This window comes from Salvelinus namaycush, chromosome 22 (assembly GCF_016432855.1).
Source record: "Salvelinus namaycush isolate Seneca chromosome 22, SaNama_1.0, whole genome shotgun sequence".
NCBI classification, from domain to species: domain Eukaryota; kingdom Metazoa; phylum Chordata; class Actinopteri; order Salmoniformes; family Salmonidae; genus Salvelinus; species Salvelinus namaycush.
The window spans coordinates 2,400,471-2,416,148 of record NC_052328.1 but is presented as its reverse complement, the minus strand read 5'-3'; the positions used below and the strand labels follow the sequence as shown (position 1 = coordinate 2,416,148).

The 15,678-nt window shown below is 42.0% G+C and overlaps 1 protein-coding gene across 1 annotated transcript in view; it reads left to right on the top strand.

The window, feature by feature from the left end:
- Positions 1-15,678, top strand: part of LOC120017462 (A disintegrin and metalloproteinase with thrombospondin motifs 14-like) — a gene marked incomplete at its 3' end in the record, with an annotated part of 100,765 nt that overhangs the window by 68,649 nt on the left and 16,438 nt on the right. Inside the window, exons 5-6 of the mRNA XM_038960218.1 lie at positions 4,979-5,062; positions 9,504-9,660. Of these exons, the coding sequence (XP_038816146.1) occupies positions 4,979-5,062; positions 9,504-9,660 (241 nt within the window). The remainder of the gene's footprint in view (positions 1-4,978; positions 5,063-9,503; positions 9,661-15,678) is intronic.

Genomic DNA, 15,678 nt, shown 5'->3' with positions numbered 1-15,678 from the left:
GTTCTATGTCAGATTATTACAGGTTATTGTTCAGTAGGGTGTTTGTCCTGTCAGGTTCTATGTCAGATTATTACAGGTTATTGTTCAGTAGGGGTGTTTGTCCTGTCAGGTTCTATGTCAGATTATTACAGGTTATTGTTCAGTAGGGGTGTTTGTCCTGTCAGGTTCTATGTCAGATTATTACAGGTTATTGTTCAGTAGGGGTGTTTGTCCTGTCAGGTTCTATGTCAGATTATTACAGGTTATTGTTCAGTAGGGTGTTTGTCCTGTCAGGTTCTATGTCAGATTATTACAGGTTATTGTTCAGTAGGGTGTTTGTCCTGTCAGGTTCTATGTCAGATTATTACAGGTTATTGTTCAGTAGGGGTGTTTGTCCTGTCAGGTTCTATGTCAGATTATTACAGGTTATTGTTCAGTAGGGTTGTTTGTCCTGTCAGGTTCTATGTCAGATTATTACAGGTTATTGTTCAGTAGGGGTGTTTGTCCTGTCAGGTTCTAAGTCAGATTATTACAGGTTATTGTTCAGTAGGGTGTTTGTCCTGTCAGGTTCTATGTCAGATTATTACAGGTTATTGTTCAGTAGGGTGTTTGTCCTGTCAGGTTCTATGTCAGATTATTACAGGTTATTGTTCAGTAGGGGTGTTTGTCCTGTCAGGTTCTATGTCAGATTATTACAGGTTATTGTTCAGTAGGGGTGTTTGTCCTGTCAGGTTCTATGTCAGATTATTACAGGTTATTGTTCAGTAGGGGTGTTTGTCCTGTCAGGTTCTATGTCAGATTATTACAGGTTATTGTTCAGTAGGGTGTTTGTCCTGTCAGGTTCTAAATCAGATTATTACAGGTTATTGTTCAGTAGGGGTGTTTGTCCTGTCAGGTTCTATGTCAGATTATTACAGGTTATTGTTCAGTAGGGTGTTTGTCCTGTCAGGTTCTATGTCAGATTATTACAGGTTATTGTTCAGTAGGGTGTTTGTCCTGTCAGGTTCTATGTCAGATTATTACAGGTTATTGTTCAGTAGGGGTGTTTGTCCTGTCAGGTTCTAAATCAGATTATTACAGGTTATTGTTCAGTAGGGGTGTTTGTCCTGTCAGGTTCTATGTCAGATTATTACAGGTTATTGTTCAGTAGGGTGTTTGTCCTGTCAGGTTCTATGTCAGATTATTACAGGTTATTGTTCAGTAGGGTGTTTGTCCTGTCAGGTTCTATGTCAGATTATTACAGGTTATTGTTCATTAGGGGTGTTTGTTCTGTCAGGTTCTATGTCAGATTATTACAGGTTATTGTTCAGTAGGGGTGTTTGTCCTGTCAGGTTCTATGTCAGATTATTACAGGTTATTGTTCAGTAGGGGTGTTTGTCCTGTCAGGTTCTATGTCAGATTATTACAGGTTATTGTTCAGTAGGGTGTTTGTCCTGTCAGGTTCTATTTCAGGTTATTACAGGTTATTGTTCAGTATGGGTGTTTGTCCTGTCAGGTTCTATGTCAGATTATTACAGGTTATTGTTCAGTAGGGTGTTTGTCCTGTCAGGTTCTATGTCAGATTATTACAGGTTATTGTTCAGTAGGGGTGTTTGTCCTGTCAGGTTCTATGTCAGATTATTACAGGTTATTGTTCAGTAGGGGTGTTTGTCCTGTCAGGTTCTATGTCAGATTATTACAGGTTATTGTTCAGTAGGGGTGTTTGTCCTGTCAGGTTCTTTGTCAGATTATTACAGGTTATTGTTCAGTAGGGGTGTTTGTTCTGTCAGGTTCTATGTCAGATTATTACAGGTTATTGTTCAGTAGGGTGTTTGTCCTGTCAGGTTCTATGTCAGATTATTACAGGTTATTGTTCAGTAGGGGTGTTTGTTCTGTCAGGTTCTATGTCAGATTATTACAGGTTATTGTTCAGTAGGGGTGTTTGTCCTGTCAGGTTCTATGTCAGATTATTACAGGTTATTGTTCAGTAGGGGTGTTTGTCCTGTCAGGTTCTATGTCAGATTATTACAGGTTATTGTTCAGTAGGGTGTTTGTCCTGTCAGGTTCTATTTCAGGTTATTACAGGTTATTGTTCAGTATGGGTGTTTGTCCTGTCAGGTTCTATGTCAGATTATTACAGGTTATTGTTCAGTAGGGGTGTTTGTCCTGTCAGGTTCTATGTCAGATTATTACAGGTTATTGTTCAGTAGGGGTGTTTGTCCTGTCAGGTTCTATGTCAGATTATTACAGGTTATTGTTCAGTAGGGTGTTTGTCCTGTCAGGTTCTATGTCAGATTATTACAGGTTATTGTTCAGTAGGGGTGTTTGTCCTGTCAGGTTCTATGTCAGATTATTACAGGTTATTGTTCAGTAGGGGTGTTTGTCCTGTCAGGTTCTATGTCAGATTATTACAGGTTATTGTTCAGTAGGGGTGTTTGTCCTGTCAGGTTCTATGTCAGATTATTACAGGTTATTGTTCAGTAGGGTGTTTGTCCTGTCAGGTTCTATGTCAGATTATTACAGGTTATTGTTCAGTAGGGTGTTTGTCCTGTCAGGTTCTATGTCAGATTATTACAGGTTATTGTTCAGTATGGGTGTTTGTCCTGTCAGGTTCTATGTCAGATTATTACAGGTTATTGTTCAGTAGGGGTGTTTGTCCTGTCAGGTTCTATGTCAGATTATTACAGGTTATTGTTCAGTAGGGGTGTTTGTCCTGTCAGGTTCTATGTCAGATTATTACAGGTTATTGTTCAGTAGGGTGTTTGTCCTGTCAGGTTCTATGTCAGATTATTACAGGTTATTGTTCAGTAGGGGTGTTTGTCCTGTCAGGTTCTATGTCAGATTATTACAGGTTATTGTTCAGTAGGGGTGTTTGTCCTGTCAGGTTCTATGTCAGATTATTACAGGTTATTGTTCAGTAGGGTGTTTGTCCTGTCAGGTTCTATGTCAGATTATTACAGGTTATTGTTCAGTAGGGGTGTTTGTCCTGTCAGGTTCTATGTCAGATTATTACAGGTTATTGTTCAGTAGGGGTGTTTGTCCTGTCAGGTTCTATGTCAGATTATTACAGGTTATTGTTCAGTAGGGGTGTTTGTCCTGTCAGGTTCTTTGTCAGATTATTACAGGTTATTGTTCAGTAGGGGTGTTTGTTCTGTCAGGTTCTATGTCAGATTATTACAGGTTATTGTTCAGTAGGGTGTTTGTCCTGTCAGGTTCTATGTCAGATTATTACAGGCTGTTGTTCAGTAGGGTTCTTGTCCTGTCAGGTTTCGTGTCAGGTTATTAGCATGATATTAGTGTTAAATGGGCAATCTGGGATTTAAACAACAACAAGTGAACACCCACCACTTTTTGGGGGGCGTACAGCTGAGGGATGGCGCTGGAGAAATGCAACCACTCAAATTCATAGACCGAGCTATGGATGCTAGTTAATGTTTATTGTTCATGTTAAGAGAGAGTATTTAATACAGGGGCTTTTTACTGTAGCAGCATAGATACCAGTTGTAGGTAGAATAGAGATATTTAGTGAGAGAGACTTTGCGGTTCTGTTAACTTGATCGTCCTACCTCTGGAGGGCTGGCCCTGGCTGGCTGCCTTATCTTTCTGGAGGGGCAGTCCTGGCTGGCTGCCTTATCCTTCTGGAGGGATGGCCCTGGCTGGCTGCCTTATCCTTCTGGAGGGCCGGCCCTGGCTGGCTGCCTTATCCTTCTGGAGGGCCGGCCCTGGCTGGCTGGCTGTCTTATCCTTCTGGAGGGCCGGCCTCGGTTGGCTGGCTGCCTTATCCTTCTGGAGGGCCGGCCTCGGCTGGCTGGCTGGCTGTCTTATCCTTCTGGAGGGCCGGCCTCGGTTGGCTGGCTGCCTTATCCTTCTGGAGGGCCGGCCTCGGTTGGCTGGCTGCCTTATCCTTCTGGAGGGGCAGTCCTGGCTGGCTGGCTGCCTTATACTTCTGGAGGGCCGGCCTCGGTTGGCTGGCTGCCTTATCCTTCTGGAGGGCCGGCCTCGGTTGGCTGGCTGCCTTATCCTTCTGGAGGGCCGGCCTCGGTTGGCTGGCTGCCTTATCCTTCTGGAGGGGCAGTCCTGGCTGGCTGGCTGCCTTATACTTCTGGAGGGCCGGCCTCGGTTGGCTGGCTGCCTTATCCTTCTGGAGGGCCGGCCTCGGTTGGCTGGTTGCCTTATCCTTCTGGAGGGGCAGTCCTGGCTGGCTGGCTGCCTTATACTTCTGGAGGGCCTGCCTCGGTTGGCTGGCTGCCTTATCCTTCTGGAGGGCCGGCCCTGGCTGGCTGGCTGCCTTATCCTTCTGGAGGGCCGGCCTCGGTTGGCTGGTTGCCTTATCCTTCTGGAGGGGCAGTCCTGGCTGGCTGGCTGCCTTATACTTCTGGAGGGCCGGCCTCGGTTGGCTGGCTGCCTTATCCTTCTGGAGGGCCGGCCTCGGTTGGCTGGCTGCCTTATCCTTCTGGAGGGCCGGCCCTGGCTGGCTGGCTGCCTTATCCTTCTGAAAGCTAAACAAACTACCAGCTATGTTTTTGCCAGATGTGACGTGCTGTGTAGAGTCTTTGATGTAGGCCTGTGTACATCTGTGTACTATGAGCTATCATCACATCACGTATTAAGAAGCACACTATGAGATGATGAATCTAGCATCAGAAGCACACTATGAGACGATGAATCTAGCATCAGAAGCAATCTCATATGGGACAACGTCCCAAATGGAACCCTATTCCCTATATAGTGCACTACTTTTGACCAGGCCCCATGTTTGTTACCATTGACGTGACAATGACCATAAGAGTTGGCAAGACAGCACAAACAGATCTGAGACCAGGCTATAGACTCCTTCACCCCTTAGTGCCTGTGGGGTGGAGCAAACCATGCACCACATTCCTAAGGTCTGTCCAATCTACCAACTCAGCGGAGGGCTTACTCACCCTCAACTCAGCAGGACCGGAAGCAATGGCTTGGCTAAAGGAATTCACTAAATAAATAAATTAATGTTGTTTATCTCTCTGGCTGCTTCCCTTAGGTTGATGAGATCTACCACGATGAGTCCTTGGGAACCAACATCAACATCGTCCTCGTCCGCATGATCATGGTTGGGTACAGACAGGTAAGACTTCTCATCTTCCTGATCACGGTCAGGTACAGACAGGTAAGACTTCTCATCTTCCTGATCACGGTCAGGTACAGACAGGTAAGACTTCTCATCTTCCTGATCACGGTCAGGTACAGACAGGTAAGACTTCTCATCTTCCTGATCACGGTCAGGTACAGACAGGTAAGACTTCTCATCTTCCTGATCACAGTCAGGTACAGACAGGTAAGACTTCTCATCTTCCTGATCACGGTCAGGTACAGACAGGTAAGACTTCTCATCTTCCTGATCACGGTCAGGTACAGACAGCTAAGACTTCTCATCTTCCTGATCACGGTCACGTACAGACAGGTAAGACTTCTCATCTTCCTGATCATGGTTGGGTACAGACAGGTAAGACTTCTCATCTTCCTGATCACGGTCGGGTACAGACAGGTAAGACTTCTCATCTTCCTGATCACGGTCAGGTACAGACAGGTATGACTTCTCATCTTCCTGATCACGGTCAGGTACAGACAGGTAAGACTTCTCATCTTCCTGATCACGGTCAGGTACAGACAGGTAAGACTTCTCATATTCCTGATCACGGTCAGGTACAGACAGGTAAGACTTCTCATCTTCCTGATCACGGTCAGGTACAGACAGGTAAGACTTCTCATCTTCCTGATCACGGTCGGGTACAGACAGGTAAGACTTCTCATCTTCCTGATCACGGTCAGGTACAGACAGGTAAGACTTCTCATCTTCTTGATCACGGTCAGGTACAGACAGGTAAGACTTCTCATCTTCCTGATCACGGGCAGGTACAGACAGGTAAGACTTCTCATCTTCCTGATCACGGTCGGGTACAGACAGCTAAGACTTCTCATCTTCCTGATCACGGTCGGGGAAAGACAGGTAAGACTTCTCATCTTCCTGATCACGGTCAGGTACAGACAGGTAAGACTTCTCATCTTCCTGATCACGGTCAGGTACAGACAGGTAAGACTTCTCATCTTCCTGATCACGGTCGGGTACAGACAGGTAAGACTTCTCATCTTCCTGATCACGGTCAGGTACAGACAGGTAAGACTTCTCATCTTCCTGTTCACGGTCGGGTACAGACAGGTAAGAGTCTCTCTCTCTCGCTCTCTCTTTCTCTCTCTCTCCAGGGGCGATAATGGGTGGCCATGGGAAATCAACTAATTGTGTCACAAATAGTGTTGAAATTGGCTTAAACTAGGATGCATTGTATTGAATAACTGTTTCAATTGTTAATTTGTATTTGCCCTAATTTATTCAAATCGATCAATTTGAAGTGATCCATTTTGATCCATATATCCATCCATCTTGATCCTTCCAGACACACATTAAGCATCTCCAATCCAAAATGAAATCTAGAATCGGCTTCCTATTTCCCAACAAAGCATCCTTTACTCATGCTGCCAAACATACCCTCTAAAAACTGACTAACCTACGGATCCTTGACTTTGGCGATGTTATTTACAAAATAGCCTCTACTCAGCAAATTGGATGTAGTCTGTCACAGTGGCATCCGTTTTGTCACCAAAGCCCCTTATACTACCCACCACTACAACCTGTATGCACTCGTTGGCTGGCCCTCGCCTCATATTCGTCACCAAACCCACTGGCTCCAGGTTATCTATAAGTCTTTGCTAGGTAAAACCCTGCCTTTTCTCAGCTCACTGGTCAGCATAGCAGCATCCACCCATAGCACGCGCTCCAGCAGGTATATTTCACTGGTCACCCCCAAAGCCAACTCCTCCTTTGGCCGCCTTTTCTTCCAGTTCTCTGCTGCCAAAGACTGGAACGAATTGCAAAAATCACTGAAGCTGGAGACTTATATCTCCCTCACTAACTTTAAGCATCAGCTGTCAGAGCAGTTTACCGATCACTGCACCTGTACACAGCCCATCTGTAAATAGCCCACTCAACTACCTCATCCCAATATTGTTATTTATTTTTTTGCTCATTTGCACCCCAGTGTCTCTACTTGCACATTCATCTTCTGCACATCTATCACTCCAGTGTTTAATTGCTAAATTGTAATTATTTCGTCACTATGGGCTATTTATTGCCTTACCTCCCTAATCTTACTACATTTGCACACATTGTATATAGATTTTTCTGTTGTGTTATTGAATGTACGTTTGTTTATCCCATGTGTAACTCTGTGTTGTTTGTGTCTCACTGCACTGAGATGCAGTACCTTAGACCGCTGCGCCACTCGGGAGCCCCACTAACCTTATCTAATAGGTTAATGACTGTAACTGTGCTGCTGGCAACAATTTAATTGAGTTATTTTTGCCAATGTTTACGACACCTGTCATATTCATAAATTGTTCTACGCTCTCAAACGAGAATGCTCAGGAATCAGAGCAGACTTGTGGGCAAAAAAATCACTGGCATGTTTTGGCCCGTGGCCGCCTGTCGCCGACCCCTGATAGTCCTTCATGGGGCTCCCGATTTATCTATAGGATCTGTGTCATTTATGATACTATATACTGTATCTCCCGAGTGGCGCAGCGGTCTAAGGCACTGCATCTCAGTGCTAGAGGCGTCACTACAGACCCTAGTTTGATCCCGGGCTGTATCACAACCGGCCGTCCCATAGGGACTCCCAACAATTGGCCCAGCATCGTCCAGGTTAGAGGAAGGTTTGACCGGTGTAGGCCATCATTGTAAAATAAGAATTTGTTCTTAACTGACTTGCCTAGTTAAAATATATATATATATTCTCCTCAAGCACAAGAACCCTCTCCAGGCTGTTGCTGTAAAACAATAAGGATGACTCCCAAATGGTACTCTATTCCCTATATAGTGTACTGCTTTTCCCTATATAGTGTACTACTTTTTCCTATATAGTGTACTACTTTTCCCTATATAGTGTACTACTTTTCCCTATATAGTGTACTACTTTTTCCTATATAGTGTACTACTTTTCCCTATATAGTATACTACATTTCCCTATATAGTGTACTACTTTTCCCTATATAGTGTACTACTTTCCCCTATATAGTGTACTACTTTTCCCAATATAGTGTACTACTTTCCCCTATATAGTGTACTACTTTTTCCTATATAGTGTACTACTTTTCCTTATATAGTGTACTACTTTTCCCTATATAGTGCACTACTTTTCCCTATATAGTGCACTACATTTCCCTATATAGTGCACTACATTTCCCTATATAGTGCACTACTATTCCCTATATAGTGCACTACATTTCCCTATATAGTGCACTACATTTCCCTATATAGTGCACTACTTTTCCCTATATAGTGCACTACTTTTTCCTTATATAGTGTACTACTTTTTCCTATATAGTGTACTACTTTTCCCTATATAGTGTACTACTTTTCCCTATATAGTGTACTACTTTTTCCTATATAGTGTACTACTTTTTCCTATATAGTGTACTACTTTTCCCTATATAGTGTACTACTTTTCCTTATATAGTGTACTACTTTCCCCTATATAGTGTACTACTTTTTCCTATATAGTGTACTACTTTTCCCTATATAGTGTACTATGTTTCCCTATATAGTGTACTACTTTTCCCTATAGTGTACTACTTTTCCCTATATAGTGTACTACTTTTCCCTTTATAGTGTACTACTATTCCCTTTATAGTGTACTACTATTCCCTTTATAGTGTACTACTATTCCCTTTATAGTGTACTACTATTCCCTTTATAGTGTACTACTATTCCCTTTATAGTGTACTACTATTCCCTTTATAGTGTACTACTATTCCCTTTATAGTGTACTACTATTCCCTTTATAGTGTACTACTATTCCCTATATAGTGTACTACTTTTTCCTATATAGTGTACTCCTTTTCCCTATATAGTATACTACTTTTCCCTATATAGTGTACTACTTTTCCCTATATAGTGTACTACTTTTTCCTATATAGTGTACTACTTTTCCCTATATAGTGTACTACTTTTCCTTATATAGTGTACTACTTTTCCCTATATAGTGTACTACATTTTCCAATATAGAATACATCATTTTCCATATATAGTGTACTGCTTTTGACCAGGGATGGTAGTACACCCTAGGTACAGTATGTTCTCAATAACTAAATATTACATGATGTTTTAGTCATTGAGTAGATGCTCTTATCCAGGGCAACTAAAAAGCAGTGCTTTCAACTCAAGTAGCTAAAACAAGCATGCTGATCCCGATCATTGCAGGTAAAAGCATTTTGAAGTAGTCGTCTATGTGCTGAATAAGAGTAATAATGATGATTAAACACTGTGAGACCATCCTATTCAGCAGTTATGGTAGGCTGTTAGCCCAAACAGCAGGCACTCAGGCTATCAGGCCAACTCCTTGTCGCTCATTGGCTTAACAACGACAGCAATGGAGTTGGCAAGAGCACCAACAGATCTGGGATCAGGCTCGTAGATTGTTTCTGAAATGAGAACGGTATTCTTCTGTCCTCAGTCCATCAGCCTGATCGAGCGTGGGAACCCGTCCCGTAGCCTGGAGCAGGTGTGTCGCTGGGCCAACACGCAGCAGCGCCGGGACCCCGATCATGCTGAGTACCATGACCATGCCATCTTCCTCACAAGGCAAGATTTTGGTCCCGCAGGTATGCAAGGTACTGTATTTCTCTCGATCGAGGCCTGTGCAGACTGATACGACAGATATCTCCTTCCATTCACAAGGGTTGGTTCCTTTCAAGGCTAGCTCAGGTAAGGTCTCTGGAAACTTGACAGAGTTGGGGTCCGTTTCAATTCCAAGTCCATTCCGGAAGTAAACTTAAATTCCAATTCCGGATTTTTCCTCCCCCCCTTATTGTCACGGCTGTTGAAGGAGGAGGACCAAGGTGCAGCGTGGTGAGCGTACATTTTCTTTTTATTAGATAAAAATGACGCCAAACAAAACAATAAACACTACAAACACAAACCGTGAAGCTCAAAGGCTATGTGCCCTAAACTAAGTCAACTTCCCACAAAGACAGATGGGAAAAAAGGCTTCCTAAGTATGGTTCCCAATCAGAGACAACGATAGACAGCTGTCCCTGATTGAGAACCATACCCGGCCAAAACATAGAAATAGAAAATCATAGAAACACAAAACATAGAATGCCCACCCCAACTCACGCCCTGACCAAACCAAAATAGAGACATAAAAAGGATCTCTAAGGTCAGGGCGTGACACTTATTGCTTTTCAATTGGAATTGGATTGTCAGTTTACTTCCGGAATTCTTTTATTAGTGATGGACTGGACCCCAACCATGCTGGGATCTTACAGGGAAGCAGGCAGCTGCTGCTGTGGTCCAGAAATGGGGTCCATCCCAAGTGGCACCCTATTCCCTATATTGTGCACTATATTGTGACCAGAACCCAATGGGCCCTGGCCAAAAATAGTGCATAAAGGAAACAGGGAGCCATTTGGTGATGCTGACATGGTCCTGAGCATGTTTACATCCGCCAGGGGTGACCTCACATAACACTGAGTATTTTCCAACCCTTTGCTGACTGACTGGACATTGGTGCCAACCTATGTTTCCAAAAATACCATCAGATCTACAAAATAATGGTTTCTGGCATGTAGGGAAAAAAACATGAAAATGCTCAGAAATGGTTTGATTTTTCCTTTTTCCAGTATTTATAGTTTCCAGGTAGTCTGTAAGTAGCTTCTAATTTAAACAAAAATACGAAATGTCCTCTCTGTGTTGTTTTACATAATACACCTCATCTAAGATCATCTCTACTTACATCATCACAGTTTAAATCAATGTGAACCGAAGTCCTCCCACTCTGTCTATTTGTAAGACAAGTGAATGAAGATAGACATGTTGACTTTAATACGCATAGACTTGAAATCGTTTAAAGACAAAGAATATAAGTACCACAGTAACTATTTTCTCTCTGAGTAACTTCTAGAGGGAACACTTCAAGTTCAAGGTTAAAGTGTTTGAAAATATATTAAAGTATATTACTTAGTATTTGTTATAAAATGTACACATCCACATTACCGTATGTATTTTGGAACAAGATCTGTACAGTTGTTTTTTGCGTCACAACACGACCACAAGCACAACACCGTTTCTTGAGACTTGGTCACTGCAACGCAAGGCTTTGAGAAACAAACCTCTCGCTTCCTTCTTTTGAAGTTCACTGTCACATATTGACTTTTGACTTTGGTTGAACTTTGAGGCACATGTCATGTTTAAAAAAGACCGTCAGAAACGATCTGTTTTTGCTTTTCACACTTCAAACGTTACCGTAGCAGCCAGCGATGTTATGGCCATAACAGGCCCATCTCTAAGGCACCGTGGGATGGGTTGGGACTGGCCTCTTCAACTAGGGAACAACCTTCCAGGCTTAGGGGTAAACATCACACTCTGTTGCCAGAGTTTTATGATGACTTGGAGGATTTTACACCCAAATACAGACCCACGAGACCTTAGAGGAAACTCCTATTTATAACGAGTCAGCAAAAATAAATACATGGAAACGGTCCAGAATCTATGTAACGCTGTATTTTAAACTTTAATATCTTAAATCTTAACATCTGAATGCAAATCTGATGAGATTAATCTGAAGATTTTGTTATTGAATGTATGTGATTGTCCTCTCACTGTATCAGTAACCACTGACAGGTATGTTGAATGTATGTGATTGTCCTGTCACTGTATCAGTAACCACTGACAGGTATGTTGAATGTATGTGATTGTCCTCTCACTGTATCAGTAACCACTGACAGGTATGTTGAATGTATGTTATTGTCCTGTCACTGTATCAGTAACCACTGACAGGTATGTTGAATGTATGTGATTGTCCTCTCACTGTATCAGTAACCACTGACAGGTATGTGGAATGTATGTGATTGTCCTCTCTCACTGTATCAGTAACCACTGACAGGTATGTGGAATGTATGTGATTGTCCTCTCACTGTATCAGTAACCACTGACAGGTATGTTGAGTGTATGTGATTGTCCTCTCACTGTATCAGTAACCACTGACAGGTATGTGGAATGTATGTGATTGTCCTCTCACTGTATCAGTAACCACTGACAGGTATGTTGAGTGTATGTGATTGTCCTCTCACTGTATCAGTAACCACTGACAGGTATGTTGAATGTATGTGATTGTCCTCTCACTGTATCAGTAACCACTGACAGGTATGTGGAATGTATGTGATTGTCCTCTCACTGTATCAGTAACCACTGACAGGTATGTTGAGTGATTTATCTATAGGATCTGTGTCATTTATGATACTATATACTGTATCTCCCGAGTGGCACAGTGGTCTAAGGCACTGCATCTCAGTGCTTAAGGCGTCACTACAGACACCCTGGTTCGAATCCAGGCTGTATCACAACCGGCCGTGATTGGGAGTCCCATAGGGCGGCGCACAATTGGCCCAGCGCCGTCCGGGTTTGGCCGGTGTAGGCCGTCATTGTAAATAAGAATTTGTTCTTAACTGACTTGCCTAATTAAAGAAATAAAAATATCTAAATTACTGACTCATGTCATCCTCTCATATCATTCATGGAATATATAGGTGTGATTTATACTGAACAAAAATATAAACGCAACATGTAAAGTGTTGGACCCATGTTTTATGAGCTGAAATAAAAGATCCCAGAAATTTTCCATACGATAAAAAACGTATTTCTCACAAATTTTGTGCACAAATTTGTTTACATCCCTGTTAGTGAGCATTTCTCAATTGACAAGATAATTCATCCACCTGACAGGTGTGGCATATCAAGAAGCTGATAAAACAACATGATCATTACACAGGTGCACCTTGTGCTGGGGGACAATAAAAGGCCACTCTAAAACACAATGCCACAAATGTAGGAGCGTACAATAGGTATGCTGACTACATGAATGTCCACCAGAGCTGTTGCCAGAGAATGTAATGTTAATTAATCTACCATAAGCCGTCTCCAATGTTGTTTTAGAGAATTACGTCCAACCGGCCTCACAACCTGCAGAGCACGTGTAACCACACCACCCCAGGACCTCCACATCCGGCTTCTTCACCTGTGGGATGGTCTGAGACGGAATAATTTCTGCACAAACTGTCAGAAACCGTCTCAGGGAAGCTCAACTGCGTGCTCGTTGTCCTCACCAGGGTCTGGACCTGATTGCAGTGGTCAAATGCTCACCTTTAATGGCCACTAGCACGCTGGAGTAGTGTGCTCTTCATGGATGAATCCCGGTTTCAACTGTACCGGACAGATGGTAGACAGTGTGTATGGCGTCGTGTGGGCGAGCGGTTTGCTGATGTCAACGTTGTGAACAGAGTGCCCCACGGTGGTGATGGGGTTATGGTATAGGCAGGCAGGCATAAGCTACGGACAATGAACACAATTGCATTTTATCAATGGCAATTTGAATGCACAGAGATAACGTGACGATATCCTGAGGCCCATTGTCGTGCCATTTATCCACCACCATCACCTCATGTTTCAGCATGATAAAGCACAGCCTCATGTCACAAGGATTTGTAAACAGTTCCTGGAAGCTGAAAATGTCCCAGTTCTTCCACGGCCTGCATACTCACCAAACATGCCACCCACTGAGCATGTTTGAGATGTTCTGGGTCGACATGTATGACAGCGTGTTCCAGTTCCCGCCAATATCCAGCAACTTCGCACGGCCATTGAAGAGGAGTGGGACAACATTCCACAGGCCACAATCAACAGCCTGATCAACTCCTTGTGGAGGAGATGTATCTGTATTCCCAGTCATGTGAAATCCATAGATTAGGGCCTAATGAATTTATTTCCAATGACAGATCTCCTCATATGAACTGTAACCCAGTAAAATCTTTGAAATTGTTGCATGTTGCGTTTACATTTTTGTTCAGTGAATAACTATAGCTTCTGCACTATAATTACTGTACCATAGCTACTGTACTATAGCTAATGTACTATAACTACTGTACCATAGCTACTGTACCTACTGCAACTTTTTCTCATACTCTTCCATGCCAAGCTCACCATGGCTTTTTCATGGGAATGTATATAGTCTACATTCTCTTGAAGATCTTTTATCTGTCTCCAGATAAAGGGCTTAGCTAGCGCATCTCCATTGCTTTCATGTTGTGCCATTTTGCTTGCAGCATTTAAATAGGTGATGAGCAACTAAACTATTATGGAAGAAGAAACACCATCCACCATTCTAACTAAGTAGAACTAAGTCTAACTCAGCCATTCTAACTAAGTAGAACTAAGTAGAACTAAGTAGAACTAAGTCTAACTAAGCCATTCTAACTAAGTAGAACTAAGTCTAACTAAGTAGAACTAAGTCTAACTAAGCCATTCTAACTAAGTAGAACTAAGTCTAACTAAGCCATTCTAACTAAGTAGAACTAAGTCTAACTAAGCCATTCTAACTAAGTAGAACTAAGTCTAACTAAGCCATTCTAACTAAGTAGAACTAAGTCTAACTAAGTCTAACTAAGCCATTCTAACTAAGTAGAACTAAGTATAAATAAGTCTAACTAAGCCATTCTAACTAAGTAGAACTAAGTCTAACTAAGTCTAACTAAGCCATTCTAACTAAGTAGAACTAAGTCTAACTAAGTCTAACTAAGCCATTCTAACTAAGTCTAACTCAGCCATTCTAACTAAGTAGAACTAAGCCAGTCTAACTAAGTAGACTAAGTCTAACTAAACCATTCTAACTAAGTCGAACTAAGTCTAAGTCTAACTAAGCCATTCTAACTAAGTCATTCTAAGTAGAACTAAGTCTAACTAAACCATTCTAACTAAGTCGAACTAAGCCAGTCTAACTAAGTCTAACTCAGCCATTCTAACTAAGTAGAACTAAGCCAGTCTAACTAAGTAGACTATGTCTAACTAAACCATTCTAACTAAGTAGACTAAGCCAGTCTAACTAAGTAGAACTAAGTCGAAGTACAACTAAGTCTAACTAAGCCATTCTAACTAAGTCTAACTAAGCCAGTCTAACTAAGTAGACTATGTCTAACTAAACCATTCTAACTAAGTAGAACTAAGTCGAAGTACAACTAAGTCTAACTAAGCCATTCTAACTAAGTACAACTAAGCCATTCTAAGTAAGTACAACTAAGCCATTCTAAGTAAGTACAACTATGTCTAACTAAGCCATTCTAAATAAGCCATTCTAACTAAGTATAACTAAGTCTAACTAAGCCATTCTAACTAAGTAGAACTAAGTAGAACTAAGTAGAACTAAGTAAAACTAAGTCTAACTAAGGCTAACTAAACCATTTTAACTAAGTCCAACTAAGCCAGTCTAAATAAGTACAACCAAGTCTAACTAAGCCAGTCTAAATAAGCCATTCTAACGAAGTATAACTAAGTCTAACTAAGTACAACTAAGCCTAACTAAGCCATTCTAACTAAGTCATTCAAACCAGGTTTGGGGTCAATTCCAATTTCAGTTTCTTTCCTGAATTGACAGACTTGATTGAAATAGAATTGAGCCCAACTCTGACGGTGATCATGGGGATTATAGGACACCTTTATGTCAGTGGCATATCATAGGGAACGTCATCTTCCTATAAACAGAGTAACTATTGGATATAAATATAACACGACTATTACATAACCATTTGACCATTTAATATAACTACATAACCATTATAACATAACCATCTGGCCATTTG